At 44.3% G+C, this 27,555-nt stretch overlaps 1 protein-coding gene across 3 annotated transcripts in view; it reads right to left on the bottom strand.

Moving 5' to 3' along the window:
- DOCK11 (dedicator of cytokinesis 11) overlaps positions 1–27,555 on the bottom strand; it is an 82,407-nt gene that overhangs the window by 38,568 nt on the left and 16,284 nt on the right. For 2 of the 3 annotated variants that reach the window (XR_004777826.2, XM_035541347.2), the window contains exons 4-29: positions 26,989–27,071; positions 26,401–26,470; positions 24,032–24,127; positions 20,839–20,973; positions 19,526–19,703; positions 18,986–19,065; positions 18,332–18,415; positions 16,239–16,379; positions 14,269–14,478; positions 13,605–13,727; positions 12,628–12,710; positions 11,463–11,585; positions 11,206–11,282; positions 9,884–10,068; positions 9,716–9,781; positions 9,440–9,532; positions 8,896–9,019; positions 8,111–8,232; positions 7,589–7,675; positions 6,149–6,238; positions 4,575–4,693; positions 2,105–2,174; positions 1,900–2,025; positions 1,263–1,334; positions 710–856; positions 180–263 (exon numbers count right to left, since the gene is read on the bottom strand). Coding sequence is in view for 2 of the 3 variants with exons in the window: in XM_035541347.2 (XP_035397240.1) it covers positions 180–263; positions 710–856; positions 1,263–1,334; positions 1,900–2,025; positions 2,105–2,174; positions 4,575–4,693; positions 6,149–6,238; positions 7,589–7,675; positions 8,111–8,232; positions 8,896–9,019; positions 9,440–9,532; positions 9,716–9,781; positions 9,884–10,068; positions 11,206–11,282; positions 11,463–11,585; positions 12,628–12,710; positions 13,605–13,727; positions 14,269–14,478; positions 16,239–16,379; positions 18,332–18,415; positions 18,986–19,065; positions 19,526–19,703; positions 20,839–20,973; positions 24,032–24,127; positions 26,401–26,470; positions 26,989–27,071 (2,868 nt within the window). In the remaining variant the exon portion in view is untranslated. The remainder of the gene's footprint in view (positions 1–179; positions 264–709; positions 857–1,262; positions 1,335–1,899; positions 2,026–2,104; positions 2,175–4,574; positions 4,694–6,148; positions 6,239–7,588; positions 7,676–8,110; positions 8,233–8,895; positions 9,020–9,439; positions 9,533–9,715; positions 9,782–9,883; positions 10,069–11,205; positions 11,283–11,462; positions 11,586–12,627; positions 12,711–13,604; positions 13,728–14,268; positions 14,479–16,238; positions 16,380–18,331; positions 18,416–18,985; positions 19,066–19,525; positions 19,704–20,838; positions 20,974–24,031; positions 24,128–26,400; positions 26,471–26,988; positions 27,072–27,555) is intronic. The other variant, XM_035541348.2, reaches the window with a different exon arrangement.

Here is a 27,555-nt window from a genome sequence, read left to right as displayed (position 1 = left end):
TTTAAAGCTTAGCTGCATAGAGGCTCTCAGCCTAGACAGAGAGGTCTCTGCCTACAGAAAGCTCTGCAAGAACAGCGTCTAAAGGGCCTCCAAGCGTGGTATGAAATAGTCACTACAGAGCTTTGGCTGAGGTAGACAAGTACAACCACAAACCACCTTTCAAGAAACGCACTACATACCTTAGGGTCTTTTGGGCTGAATCCAGAAATGTAATCATTTATCAGGTTAAAAACAAATCCTCTGTCCATAAAGGTCAAACAACGCTGCAGAAAACATAGTGGCATGTGACCAATCATTAAAGAAGAAAGCAATCATCCTAAATTATCTCCATGCTACCATCCCACCAGCAGCCAGATTTGATCCTCTGGGTCTCAATTTACTTGATCCTGTTTCTCTGAAATTATTTGGATGACCTCACTTAAGTCTCCAGTGGACAACAGAAATATTTAAAATGAGAGCATGCATATTTCATCTCAGGTTTTGAACAGTTTCTAGTCAGGACTGAAAACCCTAGATAACATACTGAGCATCATAGCCTCTCAGAAAGAGAATGTTTCTTTCCTAGGAAAGCTAATCTCTTGAGTTTTCATCATTGAAGAAACCTGTGAGATGAGACACTAAAAACATATTTGTTTGCTTGTTACTTTTTTTTTCCTCTGTTTTTTGTTTTTTTTAAAATTAAAGCCTGGGAGAATGAAAAACTGCTGACCTTCAGGAAATTAGCCAAGCTAAAATTGGCATTCCTGGATTCTTCGGGGATTTCGTTATAGCGTATGGTCACGTGAGGAATGATGGCAAGCAGGAGCGAATGCAGGGCATGCTGGTAGGAGTCAGGAAACCGCTGGCCCCTGGGCAGCTGAAACCAAAAGCATGTCGTACACTCAGTGCTGCAGGCAAGCAGCTGGGAGAGAACTGAGCACAGGCACAAGTTCCCTTCAACATTTGTTTATGTTTTTTATATTTATGTTGCTTCCTAATAAAACATTGGCACAAAAAAAGCTGTGGCTGAAACTACAGTAGCTTGTAACAGAAAAGAAAGGCTGCACAAGCCAGAGGGAGATCTGGATTTTTTAAATTACAAAAGAGAATGAAAAAGAGAAAAGAGGGAAAAGAAAAAAAAAAAAAAGGAATGATCTGGCTAGGCATTCAGCTTATCTTTTTTTTTTTTTTAATAAAAAATTACATAGTTTTTCATTAAAAAAATGGAGGAGAGTTAGTTTGTGACAGCTCTGTAATGCAGCATTGAACAAATTCATTTTTACCTTGATTTTGTTTTCTTCCAGTAAGTATATTGCCATTGATTTTGCCAGCGCTTCAAAGAAAAACCACGAGTACTAGAACAAACAGAGAATATTATTTTTTTTCTCAGCAGGACTGAACACGCTTGACTATGTGGGGAAGAAGCAGTGTGGGAGATAGAGTTCGCATTCAAATGGCATTTTGTAAGCACGGCTGTGCTTGCACAGCCAGCTTGGCACGGGAAGCAATCTGGAAGCATGCTTTGCTACCTGGAGGAGTCTTGCCAGCCTTGGGGTGAGAATAGCTCCATCCCTCTGCACCCCAAGGCGCTCTGCAAGCAGCCAGCAGAGTTTAGGGTGCAAGTCCTACCCAGAAGGGCAGGAACTCAGTTTGCTTCCCACGTGTGGCATGAAGAAAAAAGATAAAACCGGCAAATTGGAAAGCCCTTTGCTGTGTCTGGCCATGAGCCTTAACACAGGCAAGTCCTCTGCGAGAACTTGTCTCTGTTGTAAGGGGAGAACCTCAAGGATGTGGATACAAAGAGCTGCCCTGGTAGCTTTGCTCCATGGTGGGCTTGGATGGGTGGAAATGCTGGGCTTTATTCCAGATCCCCTTTTCCTCCCTTCTACCTTTGGCAGCCAAATACTGCCAGTACTTCACCTTGAGTAGCTTATTGATGGCTAGAAAATCTGCTGATTGCTTCAAAATCGTGGCCATGGAAAGGACCAGTATTTCATGGGTCATCTTTGCCTGAGCAACACTGGGTTTCTCAGCTCGAAAGACGTACTGAAAGGCAAGAAGAACAATGTCAGTGGTGTGCCTGCTCCCAGCAGGGAGTTTCACAGAATGGTATGTCATGACTGACCTTTATGAAGGAGCGCAAGTAGTGGTCTAGGCCTTCTTCATGGCACTTGGACACTATGTGCAGAAGAACCCTGGGGAGAAATGTAGTTTGTGTTCAGCATGCAGCACGAAGGCAAGTTCCTCCAGCTCATGAAAGCAGACACCGTCTGTGCCCTATCCTGCTCAACCCCCAAAGCCTCAACACTGGCAAGGCTTGATTGCTGCAAAGGTCCTGGTTTTCCAGACAGTACTTGCAGGCCAGTGTCCCTCACAGCTCTTGTGGCTGCACCATCCTTGCCATAGCTCAATCTATTGACAGAACACCTAGAGCTGAGCACCCAAAGCTTTTTATCCTGATTTTGGACTGGACCAGGTGTCACCCTGACCAGCTACCTTCAATGTTCAATGCCCCCTGCACAAGGTGAGATGGAGTGATTCCCTGTGGAGGATATATCCTATTCATTAGCCTCTGTGCATACCAGGATTAAAGTCTGCAGCTCCTTAAACCCATATTGCAGTGAGCATTAGGCACCTGAACAACATTCAGGGGTTAGATAAGTCAAAAATAAAAATATGAAGTTCATCTGCTCTTTGGCTGGTGTCACCCAACACAAGATGCATATCCAGATGTCTACATGAAGGGGGAGCCAAATTTCACCTTCTGCACACCACCAATTCATCCACATCATACAGCTTATTGCGTGTTGAGTCTGTCTTCATTGTGAACCTTTTCCCAATGCTAATAAGAGTGATTTCTAACAACCGCAACACTACATCAAGTCTGAAAAATCAATTAAAAATTAAACTAAAAAACAAAAACAAAACAACAACAAAAAAGATCTCTGCTGAGAAGTGGAGAAAAATTCTCCACGGTTGTTATACTCTGATATCTTCCTGGTTCCTCCAAATGTATTAATTTTGAAGGCTCTTTTTTACTGAATTGATGTCACTTGTATCCTCCCTTGCTCCTTGTTACCTGTGCTAGATTTTTTTCAGGCTGTTTTCTTACAGTTCACTGGGGATACACAGCCCCTGAAGAACATGCCAGCCCTCTGGAAGCACTCCAGGCAGTTGACGAAGGCAGCAAGTGCCTGGCTTCCCCAGCCAACATCAGGAATTTACATTCCAGTTCAAGTCAGAGGGAACAACAAACTATTGCACATTGTCATAGACCCCATAGGCCAAACCACAGAGAGGAGTTTACAAGCCGCTTATCAGATAAGGCAGGTTTTAAATTCCACTCTGAAACCCTGGATAGGAAAGCAGTTGTCATTAACAGAGAGCTACTGACAAGCGAGAAAGGATCAGGCCAAGCTCTGTACAAATCTGTGGAGCTGAACGTGGGAGCTGGTCACCCAGCAGGTAGCCGTGGGGTCACTTATTCCCTTGTCCTTGTCCTCCAGCAATTTAAGCAGAATGGGAAAGTGCTTGGCACAGAAGCAGTCCCCACACCTTCACCCCAGGACTGCGGCTGCAACAGGACCTACATTCTTGGGGAACCAGGGCTGTCTCTGACCTTTGGTTTCATGAGAGCAAGATGCTTTTGATATGTGGATGCAAGACCTCCATGCAGCGGCATCCAGCATTCCCCTAGGCGTTGCAGCACTTTATAGAGCAAGAGCCATAGGAGGAAGATGCATGTTTTTAACGCATCCTTCGGCTTATGCGCATGGTGACCAGAGGCAGGACTGAAAGGTGCTTTCAGACCTTTTGCTCTGTTTGGGAGCAGCGGCACAGCACGGCAGCCAGGCGCTAGGCAGCACTGCCCTCTGGGGGCTGCTGCCACGGCTGGGCAGGAGCTGCTTGAGGCAAACTCCAGGAAGGCAGCACCCCACACCACGGGGTTTTCAGGGTTTGGGCCCCCACCCATGGTGACACCACCGGCAGCTGGGACACCCGTGAACGTTTTGGCATGCCAGTGACCCGGCTTTCCTGGCAGCAAGCCCCTCCAGCAAACCCTGCCCGACTGCTGAAGGGAGGTCTGAAACCTCCAGAATGAAGCCTGTGAGCCAAACGAAGTGACGGGGAGGAGAAAAATCCAGTCCCCAGGTGCCGCACTGGGACGCCTCACCACAGCAACTTGCAGAACTCTGCAGGGTCTTCATCACAGATGTCACCTAGGACTACTGCTAATTATATTTCTTGTCGTGAGTGACAAAATATCACGATGGTTTCCCTGAAATCACTTGCTTAAGTGTTCCCTCACCTCCTTGCCATCTCCAGCACTCCTTCTCAGCAGCTATCTTTAAACTAACGCATTTTCCCCCAGGCAGCTCCCAGGAGAAGGGCCCCACGCTGCCTCGTGCCACTTGCCTGTGCCAGAGGAAGACAGCGTCTGGTGTTCCACTGCATGACCGTGCGACCAAGCAGCAGTGGACAGCCAGCGCTGTCACTTAGCTCCCTGTACTGGGAAACCACACCCGGGCTTGCACTGTAGTTTGTGGCTTTGCGATTGCAACTGAAGAAAGACAGATGGTTTACCAGACACTCACATGGTGCAGTTGACAGCTACTTCATCTTCCTGGGTCACATTTGTAAGGACTCTAAATAGTTGCATAAGAATTACAGGTAGAAACTGAATCATTACTTGGATCTCCATGGCGTGCAAACACTAAAACAAATGTTCAAAATACAGACACTTTTAGTTCAACATTTTGCAGATGTTAAATATTTATAGTCCACAGACATTTCTGTGGCAATATGACAGGCATTAGCAAATGCTTCAGGGTTTGGGCTTCAGCCTGCCAGAGGACAGGAGAACTTGGACCCATAGCACTACTTACTGCCTGCCTTTCAGCTGACAGATCCCAGCTGCGTGCCTTCAGGGAGCAACATGAATCACTCATGGCAGGTATTAATCCTCCTCTCAGATGTGCCCAGGCAGCTATGACTTAATTAGAGGTCACATGCTACAGCTTGACCCCAGTAACCTAGAATTTAAGGCTGAAAGTTTGCTTCCAATTCTTCTCGCCCTTTGTGGCAGTTTTTTGATGTGACTAAGTACCATTTTCACAAATGCCTTTGAAGCACGGAAAAATGATGCCTGATAACTTGCGGTAAGACTTTTCTCTAAAGGGCAGAGCTTGCTATTGGAAATGGGATTTAACTGACTTGGTGAAGGCCAAGATCATCTGTTGTACACACCCTTCACCTGTCTCATAGGTCTCTTTTGCCTGAATCTCATGATATGAGTCTAGGAAGGACAGTGTATTTCATTTTCAGTTTTCAAACCTGCAAATCTAAAGAAACGTTCTTAAAAATGTATGTGGGTATTAAAATGACTGAAATTACCGATGTATCAGTGGTAAGAAGCCCCCACTTGTGGCTAGGACATAAACGTTTCCCTGCTTGCAGGCTGCAGTGCAGTCAAAGCAACAGTTTCTCTTAGTGCTTGGCTTCAAAACCTGCAATTATTTTTACTACTTAAAATATTTGTATGCTATCTGAAACACACCCAGTAACTTTGTGATGATAAATCCTCACCACTGGAAATGGAGTTGTTGCTACAGCAGCAATCTCAAAAACAGGCAGTTATGGAAGGAAACAAGGACAGTAAACAGCCAAGAAATATATTCCCTACAGAAGCTTTTGTTGGACCTGCTCCGAGGCCCTTACTCATGCTGCAGCGAGTGCTGAAAAGCTAGGTCTGGGTCACAGGCCATCTGTGGTCAAACTTCACTGAGTTACAATCTCACAGATCTGTTTTCAGCCTGAAAAAAATAATCCTGTTTCAAATGGATAAATTTGTGAAACCAAGGAATCATGCTACAGTTTTAAAAGTTTAAATCAGATCTACGGCAGCAGCAGAGGAGTGTGCGAGCCTATCAGGAGGAGGGTTTGGCATGAGCATGGCAGAGCAGCACCGACTACATGTTTCTTCTACTGGGAAAGGCAGCAGGAAGCAGGACACAGACAGCAGACGGTTGTGTCAGTAAGAAAAGGTAAGGACCTTGCACAATGTACTGGTCCCAGCACTGCAGTGAGTGTGTGTTCCTACAGAACAGGGCTCTGGGTATTTACTGATGGTCCAGAAAACAAACAAAACCTACTGACAGGCACTGTTCACCTTTAGGTATTTAACAAGCTCTCCAGGGACTTCCTTAGCTCCCGCCTGAACCAGCTGGCAGTACTGGAAGAATTTGTGCAAGTGCATGTCCTGGAAGAGATGAAAAGTAAGTTCAGTGCAGCAGCCTCCGTTTTTACCAGCCCCTACTTTCCAGCTTACACATGAAACTCTGCTGACAGACCTGCAGCAGAGAGCCAGGAGCATGTACATTTCTAGCAAGGCTCCTGTCACTAGCAGTGGCACTCCTGGTCCCCAGCTGCCACCCCCCAGGACGACAGCACAGCTGCGACTCTTTCATACTGCCTCGCTGTCTGCCTCACTGACCTCCTGCAGTCCATCTGAAGCAGACCTCAGCTCCTTCCTGTGCTTCTCTGTTTCCCTCCCTCCTCTTCCAATGTGAAATGTAATTACTGGGTTACTGAACCCTGAAACACATCTGGGAATGCAATTTGAAAGGCTGTAGAGATACTGTGCTGCTCTTAGTTCTGTACAGAATCAGTCAGACCTTAAAACAGGTTTAGATGATGCTTATAACACGTTGCAGTGAATGTAAATGCAGACGATCCCATCCGGCACAGGACAACAAGCCCTGCCTAGTACATTTCCCCATGGGCAGTGCAGACAGGAGGTGCCCTGGAGCATTTGCTGGGGATCTTTGCACATCACATGAAACTTGGGGAAGTCCATCACCACCATAAGTCAACCGAACACTTGAGGACTAGGTAAAACAGCCTAAACTGGTTTCAAAGGGAAATGAGGATTCTTGTTCACTTGTGAAAAGTGTCGGCTGTTGTCAGATTTTTATTTATTTTTTTTTTAAGTCAATGTACAGTCTATTATTTGGGAAAAACCTCCCATCTCCACCAGTTCTTTTCTCTTTTGCATCATTGAAGCAGCTTATTTCACAGAGTCACAGAATGGCCAAGGTTGCAAGCGACCTCTGAAGATCATCTAGTCCAACCCCCCTGTTAGGCAGGATCACCTAGAGCACATTACACAGGATGGCATCCAGGCAGATTTTAAATATCTCCAGAGAAGGAGACTCCACAATCCCTCTGGGCAACCTGCTCCAACGCTCTGTCACCTTCACAGTAAAGAAGTGCCCTCTCATTCAGCCGGAATCTCCTGTGCTTCAGTTTGTGCCCGTTGCCTCTCGTTTTTTTTCTCAGATGTTTCCCTTGTCCTGTCAGCTACAGCACAATTGGCCAAGAAAACATCAGCACCTCCAAGGGCTCATTCACTCACACAGCTATCTCATCAAATCTAGACAAAGCAGCAGACCCTTATAAGTAATCCCTGCTACAGAAGTATCTCAGTGCTGCTCTGCAAACATGGGTACCTCTTTCCCACAGCACCTACAGCAGAGCAGCAGCAGAGATGCAGCAGTTGCTTCCTCTGCATTTGTGTTGAAAGTCTACAAGGACAAGATGTTTGACTTACCTGGGTGTAAATGGTCGAATCCAAGTGGATTCTGACTTTAAAGAGAGGCTTTGCTCCATCCACCCACTTTGCATCCACGCTGGACTGCTGTGAACAGACAACATTCAAGCACTTGGCCTCAGACTGTGGAGAGAAGGTGGTTCTGTGCGGGCAGACACCTGCTCAGAAGGTAAGGTTGGGGTGGAAGAACGGGGACCCCCAGTGACATGGCTGCAGCCACGGCAGAGCAGAGGGGTCCACATGAGAACATGCATGCAGAGCATATGCCTACTGTCCTGCTCTGCACCATGTACAACAGCCCAGTCCAGCCTGTCACAGAAATATGATCTGCAACCTATACAATCACAGGAAGTGGAATGAAAGTGTCCCATCTCCCACCCCTTTGCATAGTAAGCTTTGGGGGCTACACTGCTGTGAAGATCTTTCCAGCCATGCAGAGCACAAGCACAAGGCAAGAACTTACAGCGGTAACAAAAGCTCAGCTTTTCTTTATGTTTAAGCCATTTTAAATATCCGCCCTACCCTTCGTGACTCTGTGTCCCCGAGACCCAGGTACCCAGGTGGAAGGTTGGATGAAACAGGCAAATGCCGTTCCAGGGTGACAATCCGTCCATCCTTCAGCAACGGGACCCAAGCGTACCCCACTGCAGAGGCAACCGAGGGACCAAAGTTAACAGACACACAGTGATACATGGTTAGCTCAAGCTCCAAAAGGAGCTGCGTCTCACCCTAAGAAAATCCAACTCACAGTAGTGCAAGTGGCTTCAACCAGGCTGGGATCGATCATGTCAGCCTTGCTAAAACATACTTTACCTGAAGACTCAGTGAACAAAAGTCAGACAGTGCTCAAACAAGATAAGGAGTGGGTTTGAGGAACAGAAATGATGTGTGAGCTGTGAGCACCGTGACAAGGATGAGGGTCCTTCAGTTGCCCGAGGACTGGCGGGAAGGAGAAGCATCCCAACCAGGGGGACTTCAGTACGCTCAGTCTCTTACATGTGCCTAGCGTTGGCAGGACCAACCTTGGAGGCCTTGATTTTGTGCCAAGTTTTTGTTAGTGACTTGACTGACAATAGTCCTATTCACACAAGCCAAATCAAGAACATGCAGAAATAGCTGTCAGATTGCAGCAAAAATATGAGATTTAATATACACAGTTTAAATCCACAATTTGTCTTAGGTTGCTTTCAAAAAAGAAAATTCAGATAAGCTACATTTGTGCATCTAGACATACATTTCATGTGTCTACATTTATTTTATCTTGGACCCCTAAACTCCAACAGAAATAATGTAAGCAGTGAACATACCTTGAGTTTCAACGGTGTCCTGTTTTTTTGATGTTGCCTTTGTATTAATTTCACAGCTGACATGATAGAAGGTGAAAAGCAAATGATGCTTTTGATGGAGGTGAATTGGAAGCTCAATTTTAATCTAAAATGATATCATGATAGATAAGACTGTATTTTTAATCATGGAGTAATATTTTAAGTTCTATTTTATTTGACAAATGTTACATTTTATGCAGTTACACAAGACACATTCCTACCCATCCAAGATAACTCCTGGCTAACATTTTTATCACATTTGCACATTAGTTATTAATGGGGGTGTGTGATTGGAGTGCACAAAGCGTGACAGTAAAGACAGCAGAAAACAAACCTGCATTAAAAATTGACAAAGTCTCTCACTTTGCTTGGCCCTTCTACTGAGGTGCAAAGGGGAAAAGGGCTGGTGTTTTTGGTTTTGTTTTTTCCTTTTTCCATATTTCACCCAGCCCTGGAAAAATCCTGGAAAGCCGCTTGGCTTTGTAGCACCCAAGCAAATTAGTTATTTCCCACCATTTTGCTTTACCTCATCGTAGAACTCTGGGCTCTGGTTGTGATGCAGCACGGCTGCGTATGCATTTGCTGTCAGGAGGTGGCCTCCGGGTTTGCCATATATACACTGGAAGTACAAATGAGAAACTGGATTCAGGGTTGTTGCCACCCTAAATTAGCTGACCAAATTGAAACAGCGAGCATGACAACTCAGTGCTTTCCTGCCGTCCTGCTCAACTTGGCTGGCATATGGACAGCACAGCAGTGAGCAAATGGCAGTCCCAGTTCCCTAGAAATAGCAGGTACCCACCTTTAATGGCCTGGCATCAGCTTCATCTGAATCCCTGAACTCAATACAGACAGCAATATTCCTTGCCTGGAATGGGGGAGAACAGGAAGATGAGCCATTGCTCCAGGTCAGCAGCATCACCCCAAAGCCCACCAAGTCTGCCTGCAGCCTGTTCTCTGGTTTGCTCACCTTTGCAAACACTTTCTGGTTCTCATACTTCAAATGCAAGGGGTAGACATAAAGGTGGTTTTTGTAGACAGTGAAGGGATAACAGTATTTCGCAACTTCTGGGACAAGCTCCTCAACTTCAACTGCAATGTTCTCACAGCTCTTCTCAAAAGGTTTTATAGGAATATAAGAAGCTGTGACACAATCTAGAAGAGAAGAAAATCTTGGATGAGCACACACCCCAGAAACATGGGAAGTACAGCTTATGTGACAGGAAATTTGTGGTCTGAAACTCTGCCATTGCTCCTGAGCACTCAGTTCTCTCCATGCTGGAGGGTCGTATGTGTTGACCAGGCAGTGGGGCTTGGCCCACTCCCATAGAAATGATTAAGGGAAAATTCTCCCCTTGATCACGCAACATCTGAGGTCCCCATCTGCATTAGTAATACTGAGAAAAGACGGGTGCACAGGCACCATGGTGCTCCATTCTCCTTGCCAGAGAGGACTGCAGAAGTGGCACTTTGCTGCAGCTCTGGGCAAAGTTGAAGGGTCTTGTGGCCTACCTGCATCTGGGCAGTGATGGCTGCTCTGCCCAAGACCTCTAACCTGAGACTCCCAGAAATATGACCTGTTAAGTTATTGTTTTATAAATCATGCAAATAGCCTAACTGAAGCAGACAGGTTACTGAAATTATGACTTGAAACTGACTTCTCAAAATGCATTGATTCTACTATGTCAGTCCTTGACTCTCTGCTTCAGAAAGATGCTTGATGGTTAGTTTGCCTGCAAATACCTGTGCATAATCCCCACCTAATTCACTGAGACTCACATCCATCATGAGGGAGAGTTCAGCTCAAGTGATGGTGTTCACAAAGATTAAAAAAAAATAATAAATAAATAAAATGAAGGCTGCCAGAAAAGCCTTTTGGATAGGGGACTGGATCACAGAACCTATGACAAGAGCTGGCAAAGGCCCATGGGGTGACACTGAACACATCATGAGTGTGAAGAATCACACTGAGCATGTTTGTGAAGCCCTCTGGTGTTATATAAGCCTGGTGTAATTATAATGGCAAAAGAAGGCAGGTGGCTTCCTTTAGATTTAGGATGTGACAACCAAGCCGCAAAGCAAATGCACCCCTCAGGTAAACCTCTGCACTTGGACCACAACCCTCCAAAGAATCCATCAGAAAGAGTTACAAGTCACCAGTTGTCCCGAATTACTCATTTCTTATTGCAACCCCATGATATTCTTGCTAATGAAACAGAAAAACTCCCCATATAAGTGCTAACTCCTGAGGCTAGCACCACCAGCATTTATTTTCAGATCCAAGATTCTTACTTGTGAAGTCTAGCGGGATGTCTTTGATGACAATATTTAACTGGGCTGGAATGACCTGTAGTTTTGTCTTCTCTGGTCTGCATTAGGAAGAAAGGAACAAGACTATGAATTTTGAAAATTCAGGTGCTGAACACATCAGCAGGGCTTTTTGTTACCTCCTGAGTATTTCAGAAATTGTCATCTCATGCTTACACTTACTGTTTAAAAATGTATATTAAAACGTCTGTTCAGCCTCTGCACCAGTCTCTTACACTTACTTCTTATACTCTGCTAAAAGCTTCAGCATATCTTCATTTGAGAGTTTGCCACTGTCTTGCTTGTACAGAGGTGAGAATTTTCCTTCAGCATCGAGAGTGCCCTGGGAGTCTTTGAAAACTGGTCTGCAGAAAAGAACAGACACACTTCCTAAATGTTGGTAAATATGCAGACATCTGAGGTCTTTGACAGTCTGGAGTATATCAGACAAGAGGTTCGCTGGACGGTGACTGCTCTGATCACCTCCAGACCTCATGATCACTCTCCCATCCTCATGTGGTGTTTAGACCTCACGCAGTCTGCAACGCGCTATGTCACATAGAATTGCATGGGACATCATCCACTTCTCTTCTCTCAAGCCAGGTGAGAAATACACACCCAGGCCAGCTCCAAAACTATTCCGCAGTCATAAATGTCCTTCAATCCCCTTCCACTAATACTGAGTGGTAAAGTATTTTCCTGACAGGAAAATCCAGCTCAGGAATACACATTGCAAGCTGTACACCATCAAATCCCAGCTTACCGTGACTATCACCTGGTGTTCCCATATCATTACTGTCACTTGCGTCACCACCAAATGGCAATTAGCAACAGGAGGCAGGGGCAAAGGGTTGAACTTGCCTGTAGGGCCTTCTTCTGATGTGAGTTTTAAGGGAGTTACCACTAATGTACTTTATCAGTCACATAAACTGATAACAGTGAGGGAATAGGATCACTATTCTCTGGTCATTCCGAAGAACATTAATTAAAGCAGAGTCAAAGCTGATTGCCACCATCAGGCCAGGAGGTCTCCACTCTCATCCTTTCCCTGAGAATGCGTGGTGCCAGGAAGGAATTTCTACACCAATTCCCGCAATAGCATGGGACAGGGTAATCCATCTCCAGGAATGTTCAGCCTTGAAATCAGTAACTGCAGGTCAGCGGGAAGGTTACTGTCTTCCCAGCACTGTTTACTATTTATTATTTTGTTTCTAATTCTAGATAGAGTATTTCAGGCCAATCCACATTCTGCCTAGGGAGTCAGAGCCAGATTCTGCCCCCTGTTGCTTCCACGCAACCTCACTGACTTCAGCAAGTTGGCCCTTCACCCACTCAGCCTAATGGTGTCCCGAATAACTTACAGCAGCAGCTCCCATAGCAGCCAAAGCACAGTCCAAGGCGACTAACCTGGCAGCCCAGCCGAAGGGCATCCTGTACTGCCCAAGACGGCTGCACACCTGCTTGGCCACTTTATGGACCTTCTGGGCTGTCTGCAAAACACAAGAGAGAAGGTGAGCATGTGCCACTGCTTCCACACCACTGGAAAAAGAATAAAGGGTGAAAGAAGGGAGAAGACATGCTGTATTCCACAATGCACAGCCTTGCAGGCACACGGCGTAACACTGCCTGAGCAGTCAATAGGAAATCTTTTGTCACTTCACACCATGCACGTTTATTACTTTTGCAAAGCAGTAACAAACATGTCATGAGCACAGTCATGCTGTGTGGCTTACAAAGAGCGCAGAGGGAATGCCATCACATACCAGGTATTCCACACGTCAGTTTTCTGGGGACTAAGTTTGATTGGCTGCAGCAAGGCAGCATCACTCTCTGTGCATGCCACGTGGAGCTGATGCACAGCAGGACCAGGGCCCCTCACTGACCAAAATGCGCATAAGTTCCCCCATACAATCATGCATGCAGCAGGACAGAGGCAGGGCAAGCAGAGTAAATGGTGAAGCCTGTGTTCCGCTGCTACTAAAACATCGCTATTCCCAGTGGGAGTGAGGCAGGACCAGTCAGAGATGCTGTGTGTTGCACTATGTAGCAGTGTGGCCCCCTTCTCAGGGGATGAAGTGTCCTACTTTCCCACTGCCATACCAGGCTCTGCTTTGTTGCAGTGTAATGGGGAAAGTCCTCCTGCTCCAACCGCCTGGCTCTTTCTAAAAATTGTCTGCCTCCTGCCAGAGGAAGGAGCTGATTCTCCCAGGATAGCCCAGATGATGCCAGCCTGGGAACAGCACAGGTAGCAGAATGGACGAAGACCAGAACTTGCCAGAAAGAAGCTAAAGAGCAGCAGAAACAACCCATGTTTCAGACCACACTACAGCCCACAGCAACAGAGAGCACCCCTAAGCAGATATTCTCATGGGCCCATCCAATACCTTCCCCGGGTCCGAGTTTTTCATGTATGGCTCTGCACAGTGCGTAATGCTGCCCTGCAGCACCTTCTCCACGCGGGCCACCAGGAAGATCTCCACATGTGGGTCGGTCACAGAGAAAACACCCTACAACAAATAGATAGTAGGCTGTCAGACAGTGGGACACCCTACTCACACCACTGGGTTTGGCCCCGGTTGTCTCACATTCCTTGCTGCAGTCCACACAGACACTGCTATGGCTGCTGCCACAGATGGGCCATGTGGGCTCGCAAGGCTGGAGAACAGTCAGCTTTTGAAAAACTCTAGCTGGTACTTTGCCTACCAGCAAGCCCAAAGTGGCAATCAGCTTGAGACACTGACCAAAACATGACAAAACCCTACAGCCCTAGAGAAAAGCTGACTTCTGCTTTTCCATTTGATTGACCTGTTCTCATTTCAGCAGATGAAGTGAGAGAAATATGGTCAATTGAGATGGCTGATGGCTGTCTGGGGGAGGCAATCTTTCCAAGTAGTTTTTAAACCATGGCTCGCACAACAGGGCATGGCCATCCACAGCGACAGCTCACGAGCACTGGCCCACACAGTGGGTAACAACACACCACAATGCTACTGAACAGCCACAACCTCAATGGAGACACAGAATGAGAGGACAAAGTCAGTTCTTCACCCGTTTTATGTAGCGCAGGCAAGACTCGGGTACTCCATGCACAAGGTTCTCTCCCGGTGAACGTCCCTTGCTGTCTTCTGCCCCAGATGTGGAGGCATCCAGCAGCATATCACGAACAGATGGAGGGTTCAAGTCCACATGGAAGTCAGCTGAAATCTTGCAATTATTCTTCAGGTCAAATAATGCCAAGCTTAGGAAAAAGGGCTCAACCTGGAAATTGAATATATGTGTCAAAAAAACAACAACATGGTACTGGCTCAAGAATATTCACGTGCATTGCCTTTCCCACTAGGTTTGCCTTCTGTATCTGTTTGTTCCTTTAGTTTAGTGTATCAGAATTTTCCAGGATTCATATAATCCATGCTTATTTGCTCTATAAATACATAAAACCACTTTTTCCCTTCATCATCTTGCATTTTGATCTAGTCCATTTAAACAAAGCTACTTTAAAAAACCAGCAATGTAGAGGGGTTTATATAAATTATAAACTATGAAGTTATGAAGAAAAGATTACCCCAATCCATCAATTAGAGTTGTGAATTATTTATCCCTTGTAATGTGAAAGAAAGCAACTTAAGAGTGTTTATGCTCACATGCTAGAGAGCACTTCACTCATCACTGTCCTAAGTCCATCAGCTCTGGACAGTCCAACTGCAAGGCATTAACAAAACGTTCCTTGGCTGCTATACACCAGGGCACAGAAGCAAAGTTAGTATAAAGCACCTCCCAGCTAGGAAAGCTTGAACACAAGGCTAACACTGCTGGGGAACCACACGTGCAAAAGCTGCATCTCAGGAGGTGCTCTGCAGATGAGGGCTGTCTCACACCAAGCTCAGCTTGCTTTGTAGCTACTGACCTTGACAGCACAACGTAAGTGGCAGCAGTTCCACATATTTTTAGTTCAAAGATCCCAGCAGGCATGCGTCCATGTAAGGATAAAAGTGAAGGCCTGCGATAAGGCTATAGCGTGTCTGAGACATTACAACATAACTCGGAGGCATTACATCAATACTAAAAATGTGCTGATTAGGTCCAATGCTGGGCTTGATTAAGTACAAATAACAATCTCTGCTATCGGTGGTGCGCTCATCTGCTGGGAGTGACTGAGAAGAAGAAGCCTGGTGTATTAACTGATCCTAAATGCACTGTGAGCTGCCAGTGTGAAACTATCACAAATAGGCTTTTGCAGTCCTAATAGGCACCAGACAAGGTACCATCAGCAGAGACTGGTCAGCTGGTGCTGCTGCCTCCCTCACATGCAATGCTATCTGCTGCTCCGGGCACCGCTGCATAAAGGGCTGACTCCAGCCACAGCAAGTATAGGACATGATAATAGGGAGCTTGTCTTGGGAGAAAAGACTGGTCTGTTCAGCCTGGCAGAACAAAGGCTGAGGAGAGATATAATTGCTGTCTACAGACCTGAGAGGCTCAGAAAATACAAGGAAGAGCTTTTTAGGCTAAGGTACAACTTTGGCACAATAACAAACGCATACAATAAAGTGGCTGTGAACACTGTTGGTCTGGGAGTTGGGAGAAGGTTTCAGAATAGGGAAATCCCTTGCCGTTAGGGGAAATGAAATAAAACACAGCAGTGAGTGGTTTGGAGATGAAGCTTAATCATTTACCAACAGGACTTTCAAAGGGACCCAGAATACTGCAGACACGCTCCTTGTTCTCTATGCTTGCAAACCTCTGGCTTCCCAGCAGTCCCAGTTCCTGGCAGGCTGAGGCACGTAAGGACAAACCTCCTCCCCAAACACATTTTGGAACACCAGAATACCAAGGCAGACAAATCCTGCAATGACCCTGGGCCAGCAGACATCACTGGCCCAGGTTCCATCACAGCTCATGGCAGAATGGGATGTCTCTATCCACCCAGATTAACATGCAATAGTTTTGCTGTTGTTGTTGTTTTGTTTTGCCAATGAGTAGAAAGATGACAAAGCAGGAAATGCCAGAGTTCTCCTTACGTTGGTAGGTCCTCCTTCTGATCGATCATTGAGCTGAGCGAGAAGGTTGAGGGACAAATTCTGGCAGTACACCACAAAGCGCCTGCTGCACTTTTCTTCAAATGGCTTCACGTCTGGCTCGATCCCTGAGAAGTCTAGCCTCTATACAGCAAACAAAGAAACATGGTCTCATTAAAAAAGAAAATATACACCTGAATAATGTTAAGGGATCACATTACAGCCAATACTATCTTAACCATTTTCATTTAGGTGGTGTAAAAAGTACAAGACATTCACAAATGAGTGTCATTTGGTGATGTTACACAAATGTATTCAAGACATGAATTCATGGGGATGTATCAATTTTTAGCAATCTGGTTTGTATAGCACAGAAAACTAAACCTCAGAATGATTTCAGTTCCTTCCTGCTTTGCTGTAACCCTGGGGATCTTCCCAAACACCATTTAGAGCTTGGGGAAGAAAGCGGAACATAAGCCGTCGTTACACTCAGAAAAGTATCTTCCACTTTGAAGATTTGACTAGTTTAAGAGATGGTCCCTGTGCCTGAAATAGAGAGAAGGCACATGCTGTTGGGATCGTGAACAACATCTTGAACTGGAAGGCATTTCTAGATGCACAGCAATAACTGGCATGGTTAGCAACAACAAAGACTCTGCAGAGCTGGCTGGGAAATCCAAACAGCCTTCATTATAATCACCTCCTTCCTAACCCAGAACACCCATGGCTGGTCTGTGCCACAACGTCTGCCCTTCTCAGAGAGCAGACACATAAATGACCAAAATACCATCAGCCAGAAAAAGACCCTTAGCCTTCACCATACCCATTCTCCTGGGCACCAGGGACACACAGCTACCAGACACTCCTAAACACCAGCACATTTCTTAGTGACAATCTGGCACAGTCTTATTAGTTTTTCCCCCTCACATCCTGCAGAAACCTGCATGCCAAACTTGGGATACTGAAATCTCACAAACAAGTAATTTCAGCAAAATAGGCTGCAATTGTTAATCTGTTTCTGGGAAACTCTTACCACTGTTTTCCCCATTTCCCTTCCATGAGAAAAGTGCATTGCAGGTATATGTTCCTGCTCCCAGTTTCCTTAGCACCAGGCATACAAGCACACAAGTATACACCATACTCCTGGGGCAGTGATTTTGAATATCCAGTGTTACAGCAGATCTGACTGGCCCACGCCATAATGAAGAGCTCTGTGTATGTAGGGAGGGCAGTGGGAGGGCAGTAAATCTAGCCAAAATGTTTAGTTAGGAAAAAAGCATCTCATATGCTCTGCACGCTATACTGAATGATATTTCCATTTTTATTATCTGAATAAAATATAGGAAATTTCTCAAAGCTTCTCTTCAAAACAAACAAACAAACAAAAAAAAACACCACAACAACAAAAAACCTACAAACCTTTCAAAGACTAATTACATGTCCTTGTTAAACCAGGATGTTTTTTTTCACAGGTGTGGACAAGCCAAAGAATGCCAGAAGGAGAACCAGAAACTACGAAACAACTTGGAACACTTCTCTAAAACCATGTTAACAATTGCAGCTCATTCCACTGAAATCCCACACCTGGGCCTTGGCAGAAAGCTCAGCTAAGAGGTCAAAGCCGAGAAGAAAACAAGCCAAATAGTCAATGAACCCCTGTTCCGGTGCATGAGAACAGCATATGGTGTTTTTTTGTTTGTACCTCCCTCACATCTAAAAACTCTCTGAAGACTGAGGCTCTCCCTGTAAGCTCCTACGATTGTCTCTAAGATCACTGCTCCCTCCTCCAGATGTGTATTGATGTCTCCACTTCTAAAGCTTCTGACCCACCATGGGAACCTCCCAGAGGCCCATATGATGGGTTCGAGATCCAGAAACATCAAGATGCATCACATAAGCCAGCAAAGCTGGAAGGAGGCCCTTCTATCATCTAAGTTGTTCAGCTCATACTGAAAGGAACGTGCTGCACTTTTATTCTCCAACCCACCAAAAAACACACTGCCTCTACGGGCAAATGCTGTGGCCATGCAAGGGAACAGGGTAGGCATGATGCCAAGGGAGCAAAACCTCACATTTGCCAACAGGGGAATGTTTACCTGGACTTCTGGGTCAAAAGAAAAGAGGTTTTGTCTTCCATCATTTCTGCTCAGTTTGTTCAGCTGATCTGTTTCTCTTCCATACTAGGACAAAGAAAAGCAATGATATTACTGCCTGGCCACACAGAGGCAAACATTTGTTATTTGGAAAGAATGGGAGCAAAACAAAATATTTTTCAGGTTCCCTTTGTGATATATGAGATAATACAAAGCTTCCCAGCTGTATCTACCAACACCACACAGTCAGAGTAAAGTGATGTGGCTCTGCTAAATGAGAGAGCAAAGAGGAGGAGGCAGCTGAGCTCTGGACCATGCAGGATACAGCTGCCACTTAACTCCCTCTGCACTGATAGCCAGGATAGTCTTCCCTGCGGAGCAGGAATGAGTAGTGCCAACCACGACAACCCTTCGCTGTAAGCATGGATCTTCCTCATTGGTTGCACACTAAGAGTGAGCACCATGCAGCCTCAAACCATGGAGCTCCCCTAGCTCCATCCTGGAGACAGGGAGGTGAGATGCCCAAGACCCCAGCAGCACTTGGTGCTTGCCCAGCTCGCTCAGAGCTGAAGTCAATGCACAGGGAAACTCCTGTTACAGATGTGGTGGAGAGAACTAGCTATAGGGCTGGGAGAGCGATCTCTACAAACACAATACCTTCATCAGCTCTGGATGCATGCTTCTCTCTAGGCTCTCCAGGATGTTTTCTGATTTTCCTTGCATACTTGATTCATCATCTGCAAGGACAAAAAAACAGATGTTCAAAACAACTGCCTGAGCACCATTTTATTTCCCTCTGCCAGAAAGCATACTGCAATTATTTGCTACAATAGCACAGAAACAATTTATGGAGACTTTTCCACTTCTCGGATGTAAGATTTTTCCATAAATTACTAGTACCAGAGTGTACTATTAACAGCCTGCTAGGTCTTTCCAAAGCATAACTTCAGCACAGATCCAACTTTCCAGGAGTCTTGAAACACTGCCATGGATTTCCCATCCAGAGGAAGGGTCATGTTTCTCTCCACTTTTATTCCTCAGACTATTGTCTACATTGTACTAAGCCATTCAGCATGATATCCTGTGTCAGCCACAATTCTTGCTATTAATCCAGAAAGAAAAGTATATGCTTCTACAGGCACACTGCTCACATCCTGCTGGAGAATGGTGAAGGTAGGTGTTTATTTATAAACTGACCTTGTGCAGATTCCACAGTATCTTTCTTCTCTTGCACCAAACTCTCAGTATTGCTCTGAATGATCTTTCTCAGAGTTACCAGCCACTCTTCCATCTCCTGCTCAGTTTCAGCTGCGAGATAGTGGCTGTATTTATCTATCGTCTTGAGTTCAAACGCATAGCGGCGCATTTTAGGACACTGAACAAACAAAAAGGGCAAGCTTTGTGTTACAACTTTCCTCAATAACTCAGCATAGTACCTTCTGCAAGGCTGCTCTCTGCTTAAAGCATCCTGAACTGAAATACCATGACAGGGAAAAAAATCACCTAACTTAGAATATAAGAATGTCCTTGCCACAGCACCTCTCCTGCAGTAAATCACAAAGGGCTTTACAGCAGTGATCAAGCAGTACGCAGCTCCACAGTAGCCAGTTACTCTGAGTGGAAGAAAATCAGACTGAACCACAGACATAGCACTAAGGAACAGAAGCAAGCTCCTTCCTGTGTCATTGCGCCTTTAATATTTACCCAGAGAAACCAGGAATTGGTTTTGTCCACACTGATTTTGCACTCCAGCACATTTAGAGAGGCATCTATCTTAAAGGCAAGTGGTTCAATGCAATTTTCTGAGCTCTGCTGGCCTTTAAACAGCACTTTCTAATGAGAAGCCCAGGCAAATCTGATGCAACTTGGGAAGTACATCCTGTACATCACCGAGGCATCTCTACTACTGCTTTTATTCTATTCAGAAAGATAAATGGAAATGCACAGCTCTCACTCATCTACAGTGAAGCAAACAGTCAAAGTAATTTATGTTGCCCTGTACCAGCTCCATCACAATTGGTGCTTGAAGCTTCAGCAGAGACAGCAATGGCACAAGACACAAAAGCAATTCACCCGTGCACTTCACTCTCAGAATAAAGCAACCCCAAGTTTAAGCCCAGTGCAAATACCTCCTCCAAGAACCTTATAGGCCATTTGCGGGAGGTAAGACCCAAAGGGCTGTATGTTTGCATAGACCTATCAAGACCTAACTTAAGAACCTAACAAGACCTAATAAGAAGCTGGTGCTAACAGCAAACAAAGAAGGTGCCCAAGACTTAGTTGCACCAGCTACTTACTGGCCGCAATCCTCAGGGTGTGAGATATCCCCTTTACCAGGAAGACACCTGGTAAAGGGGATGGACAAAGCAGGGAGACTGACTGGGCAAAACAGCTTTGGGTTAGCTTGTAAATCCATGCTTTCAGCTCTCAATGTCACAGACTGAGAGAGCATTTCTGTCTGATCTAGCAATGCATAATCCCACCTACAGTCATGGCAAAAGTACACCTACCTGAACAACATCGTTGCAAGCATCCAAGAAGATACAGCCTTTGGATTCTTTTGAAATTTTCTCATCTTTGTAGGAATTAAGAATGTAGGAGCCATCTGTGAGTTGTGACAAGTAAAAATACCTCCTCTTGAATACCTGCAAAAGTGCAAAGTCTTGCTCATGCAAGTATTCACTCTTCTGTATATTACAAGCAACAGTCTCAGTTTCAGTATCTGCCCTCCTGCTATGGAGAAAATACTATAAATAGAAGCACTGATGACCCTAGAGTGTTGCGAATGCACCCCTTTGAGTACGACTTGTTTTTGTGCGGGGAGATTTTGTTGTCTTCTTTAATTTTAATGTTCTTGTTGTTATTATAAGTTTGTCCATCTAAAGCAAAGCCCCAGGGCTTCAAGCTCATCTCTCAGCTGGCTCCAGACTCATTTGTCTTCACAAAGTAACGCTGCATGGTAAATTCAGATCAGTACATTGCTTGAAGATTCATCCCGCCCTAGAGCAGGTATTTCCAGAGCCTTTTTGATAAAGACCTCAGTTAGAATTACAAAGCAATTCTCCAGAAGGCTTTGGAGCAGATGTGGAAATTCCTAGCGCTCAAATGCAAGCCAAAGAACACTGTAATCCATGCAACTGCTCAAGGTATTTTGTTGTTGCTGTCATTTTTTCCTAACACACCTATTTTCATGAACTAGCTTTGGCTTAGTATGTTCAATTCTCACCTTAAAAAGCAGTAAATTTGGGAGAAGCATTCATATGTTTGAGCTATTGATTGTTATGAAGACCCCAAATAGATTTAGGAAAAAAAAGCTCTCCAGCTTTTTCTCAGAACACCTTGCTTCACATTTGTCAGCTCATAGGCAGTGTACTATCATTCAGGAGAACATTCTGGCAGCAATTAAGATAGCACCATATGCTGCCAGGTGTGTGAGGAGCAGGGTGCATTTCACAGTTGCTGGATATCAGGAGAACCACAAAGCAAGCCAGGGCAAGCAGCATTGCAAGGCTCAGAGTATTTCCACTGTTCTGAATATCTGGAAGAGCTATGAATGAACACAGCATTTTTCATCCCAGATAGGAGACAGCCAGTAATTTCCTGCACCCACCACTACTGACACAATCGTATGTTCAATAAAACCACTTGCTCACTTGCATGGAACTGGAAGGGAGCACTGTGCCTAACCACTCTGAATGGTGACCTCTGGCATCATTTAGATGAGTAGTTTACTGCTGAGATGCATCAAAGTTTGTGAAGCTTCAAATTTAGTGAAAAACATGCAACTAGACTTTAGTTTAGCAAAGCATAAAAATACATGGAAATCTAAGTCTGCTGAGTGTTACACCAACTTAAACACTGATTTAGCACTTCATTGAATCAGTCTTGGAAACTTTGATAGTTAATGCTAGAGAAATCCATGACAGATCTCTCTCTAGACATTACAGGGTTGATATTCCTCATGGATATGGGGTTTTGTGCAAAACCATTTGTATCCTCTGACTTCTGTTCAAGGGAAAAATGCAGAAGCAAGAAGCAAACACTATTCCTGTAACCTTCCCCCCACTTGTAAGCACTGCTGTCAGAAATAATTGTCAGAAGTCTACAAGCAATTAAAATAAATAGTATAAACCTAATAACAGAGGGAACATCCCATTTGATCAGGTTACAGACGCTGCGGGTGAGCATGGCAATTGCAGAAGGACAGCTAGAGAACTGGAGAAGTCTGTTATGGCAGAGAGGAAAGAAGAGAAAATCCTGATGCCATTGTTGCAGAGCAGCCCACTGAAGCAGTGGGAAGTTCTTTGCAAAGGAAAGGTTACTCTCGAATAATTTTTGGCAGCTGTAGCCTAATTACAGCTTGCTCATGGGCTGGCTCTCCACAAAATACACTCTGCATGAGCTTAGCAACAGCATGAGGTACCAGAGACTCAGTATGTCACAGCAGTGAAAGAACCAGCACACAAAAGATGGATATATTTGCTTCCACAGTAGTACAGCAGCTTGTTGAAGTGGCGATAAGGGTGAACACTTTAAAAGTCCTCAGATTTCTCGCATGTGCCTTAGGAGGTGTTTTGTAAGACACAGTAGTGACCAGAACCAGCTCAGAAAATGGCCACTCATTTCTGGTACTTTGAGTTTCATGAGAGATTTTTATTAACTGAACTGAAAGCAGTGCAGTTCAGGCATCTCTGAAAAGTGGGTCTAAGATGCTGGGCACTGAGGCCAACAATACCACACGAGGCTCAGTCAAGAATGGACATAGCTAACTGCTTTAAACATGTATGGTAATACCTCCTCCTCCAGAAGTTACAGGAGCAGAAATGACTTCAATCTTGCTGCTCAGAAAAGCAGATAAACAGAAATCCCTGCTCTATTTCCTTCAAGTTCACGAGGAGTCATTTTAAAACTCTAATTAAAATTAGCCATATGAACTAACCTGTTCCACTTATGAATGTAAAACTTGTTGAACTGAGCCTTAGAGCAACTGACCTTACAAAGTAAAGAACCCCACTGCAGCCATTCCTCAGCTGCACAGTTGAATGTAATTACCTAATATTCTTTCTCTCTATGCTTTAAGAAGGCAACTGCATGGTGGAGCAACAGAAAGGCCCATTGCCACAGCAAAAACCTTCAGTGGAACTATAAAAAAACTTCCCCTGCAAAATCTAAGCAATGTCATGTCAGATTATGTACAAGGGAGAACAGGAGACAATGCAGCTGTTGCTTTTAGGTCAGTAATGCTCCGTCTCCTCAGTGACATCATCCCTGCTTTTAGAGCAAAGCCTTGTCATTTCAATTTAAAATTGTTCTCTGTACATATTTTCTACCGCCAAGGAAACTATCTATTCATAAAGTCTTCATTGCAGGGCAGCTGTTTCAGTTATTTAAATTGCCTTCCTCTTCCTAGTCTCAGCTGCTCATTATGAAAACAGTCTTGGTTTTCTAGAGCATGCTTTGCCTTTTTCTTTAGCTTGCCTGTCATGATTTGAAGTGCATTGGTCTTATATTCTTGGGAGGGAAGGGTCAAAAGCTCCTTCCAGACTGGGTTTTCCAATCTACCTTGGGATGCTCTACAAAAGGGATGGACACCCAACTGAACCTGAACCCACTGCTGCACTCCTGCTACCTTTAGAGATGCGATCTGAACTTAACAGGGGTTATGTCTCATTTCCGATTAACATAATGCTGAATCAGTCTCACCTTCATGGTAACAGTGATTGTGCTGTTCACATTTGCTTTGTGCAACCAGCCTTGCTTTATAACCCCACCCTTCTGGGAGCACAATGATGAGGAATCCTGAAAGAGAGCAAAAGATCATAAAAAGAGGAGGTCACGTGAACTGCTTTCCATGCAAAATTTCCCTTGGGTGTGAGGTATGTCTGCACTGGAAAGCAATACTGATAACTACAGCAACACAGCTATCATGTAGAATGTACACATGTACAGCTACATTTACAGTGTGATTACAAAAAAATATCAGGGTCATCTCTTTCCAACAAAGAAGTGAAACAGGCTAGTTTTGGTCACACCTTTAACAAGGAAAAATTACATGTATGCTGACAGAGCTGCATATGGATTTTGCAGTGAAGAAATGCATGGCTCTTAGATAGTATTTCAAAAACCCAGGGAAGCAAGAAATTTTCAAAATGGTCTGTTTGGACAGTTGCAAAATGCAGAACATTAGATTTATTTCATCATTTCCTTTTGTACAAATCAACTTGCATTTTAAATTTAGGTAAAAGAACAGCAAACCCAAATAACTGAAAAGTAACTAGCGTATTTTACATTTACCGAAATGAAAAGTTTCAAGTGACTCAACTGCATTATTCTTGGCATACTGGCTGGGATTTCTATCTTCTGTCCTGTCCTGTGGTCCCAGAATGGGTGAACAGCTCTCCATCCATATCCAACAGTGACCTCCACTAAAGATGGAGGGAAACAAGATTCTAGACTGATGAAAAAACTTGCCCTGGTCTTTCCAGTGACTCAGCAGCAGAGATGGACCTGGACTGACTGTTGATGAGCTATCAAGGCACTGGTTTATATCATCTCCAGCATCTCAAATGGCAGGTTTTCACTCTTTTCTTGTCAAACTTCCAGTGAAAAAAGTAAAATTTCTAATGCTTTATTTCTCTGGGTAGAACAACCAATGATTTATCCTTCATAATGGTTCGCCCTTTTTCATCAAGAGATTTCTTTTACTCAAATTTCCATTGCATAGTTCTAATGTAAATGTTCTGTCAGGAAATTGTAACAGAATCCTTTAGATAGGGCCAAGCCAGAAGACATAAATGTCAAAATATCTGCCAAAGTACTTGGAATACTCTCCCATTGTCAACATCAGTAACTTCACTTGTTTGCATATTTGGGACACAGACCAGAAGAAAAAAAGGTCTCCACCAAATTCTGATAGCATATTTTTATCGCTTTACTTTTTCAGAGGCATGCTGATAAGCTCTGTCTCAGCTCTGTCTCCAGCCAAAATTAGATATTATTAAAGAAGTAACAGCTCAAGTTAACAATGTAATGAAAACCAACAATGCAGCCAAAAAAAATACGGCCAAACTTGACAATACATTTCCATTTATGAAAAAGTCATCCCAGTCCAGACATGAGGTGTGGGACATGCATAGCAATTGTTAAAAATGTGTATGAAACAGCCCTTCAAGTCTACAGTTTTGCAAGACAGAAACTTTCCTGTTCCTCAGCAGCAGCACCTTGGTGCCATGAGGATATTAAACAGCTGGACTAAATTCTTCAGACTGTAAACTAAAATTTCTTACTGTCAAGTGTGGGAATTAAACTTCACATGGTAATTGATAAAGAAATATGTTAACATGCCCATGCCCCACCCCAAAAATGCAATACGCATGGGGAAAACATGGCATGCATATTTCCCGAAATGACTGCCAGGTTTGAGATATCCCCATTGTCAGAACCCCCAGCTCCTCCAAGTGGAAAAGCTCTCAAGCTGCAAAATCTCCCCTGCAGACAGGTAAACACAAAGGCGCCAGCTTTCAGAAGAGGTGAATGCCTCTGAATATCTGCAGAGTGTATACAGAATTAGACTGATGTGCTGTGAATATGTTGGGGAAAAGTAACTGGTTAAGAATGGCAGATTACCAGGCAGAGAAGATTACCAGGCAGACTGTTGAAGAAGAGGACCCTGATATTGCTGTATCACCATGTAGCTGGAAACTAAACTGTCCACTTTAAATTATGGTCACATAAAAGAATTTTATTTTTTATATTCACACAAAGAATTTTACTTAGTAAATTTCTTGGCTTCCTTTTTCTTATTTCCTGTATTTCATTGCTGGACTCTATCAAGTGAAAAAGCCATGAGAAACATTAAGGCTAATCTTCCACCTAATTTAGGAGACTCTTGGCTCCAAGAGATTATCTTGTCACACTTTCAAATGAATCACTGTCTCAGTTTTGGCCCCATATCTGCAGTATGAAGCATTTTACCGTAAAGCCATTCCTGGGAGCTGAATTCTGACTTTGTCTTGTGAAATTTTCGTTATAACAGATCTTAGAGTGGAATATGTAAAAAACTTTCTCCTTACCTCGTCTTTTTCAAAGTCTTCATCGATTTCAAACACATGACTTGGAATCTTGTCTGGCCTAAAGGATTTGCTGAAATGACAACATTTTCATTTTTAATGACTGGGAAACAAGAATGCACAAAGCCAGCTATCTGATGCTGGCTCCACAACCAACAGTCAAACTGCAGATTACAGAGCACAGCAGAACCATCCAACTGCAGAAGATTTCAAGAGACCTACAGCCCCTTACAGCTGGAGACATCTAACTTCTGAATGCACTTCACTGAAGCTAAGCACAAGGAGCATGTAATTAACATTCTCTGTATTAGCTGTCTGCCTTTGCAGAGTTTTTGCTGACTTGCATTTGTGCAACACAGGGATGAAGCAGATCTATCTATCTTCCATCTTGCTAGAAGAGAAGCCAGATCAGACTGCAAGATTATTCACAAATTTTAATAAAATTTGTTCAACAGTGTTGCTCCGTTGTTGCTTCACTTCCCTGCAAGATCTTCAGAACAGACCTACTTTGGCCACACTGTTTCTCCTAAGCCTGATCAAACCACAGTCCCATGACCATGTATTAGTATTCCAAGGGAGCATGACACTTACCATGGCAACATCCGAAAGTCGCCTGAGTATTCCTCATATTTGTAGTTTACCACATGCCAGTCTGAGCTGTAGGTTTTAATGCACTGAAAGGAAAACAATACAGGTATTTGAAAGCTACAGAAAGCATAACAAAACCACGCATTAGTTCAAAAGGTTACAGACTGCTGGGTGATGTAAGTATAAGATGTAAGTATAAGTGGAAAGAGTGTGAACAAGGCTGCTTCACTTATTTTTGTGCTACCATACAAGATTTCATAAGGAACCTTTTCAGCACAGAGACAAAAATCACACAGCATCTGGACTGCAACACAGCTACTGATCTTGTATCCACATAGCTCGAACACTTTAAAAAAGGAATAGTAATTTGCAAGGGGACTGCTTTCCAGAAAGCACCAATTTCCTGCCCTCAGAACTATAGTGCCTCTCATTCAACACTGACCATCACCTGGCATTTACTTCCACTGCACTTGGAGGGAATGGTCTTAGAGAGCAGCAGCAAAACAAACCTGCAGCACTCAGGATGCAGCTAGAGAGGCTGTGCAGCCCAGCCCCTGCCCTGCTGCACGC

The sequence above is a fragment of the Cygnus atratus genome, chromosome 13 (assembly GCF_013377495.2).
Source record: "Cygnus atratus isolate AKBS03 ecotype Queensland, Australia chromosome 13, CAtr_DNAZoo_HiC_assembly, whole genome shotgun sequence".
In the NCBI taxonomy this organism is placed as follows: Eukaryota; Metazoa; Chordata; class Aves; order Anseriformes; family Anatidae; genus Cygnus; species Cygnus atratus.
Note: the sequence above shows the minus strand (reverse complement) of the source record. Positions and strands in the feature narration are given on the sequence as shown.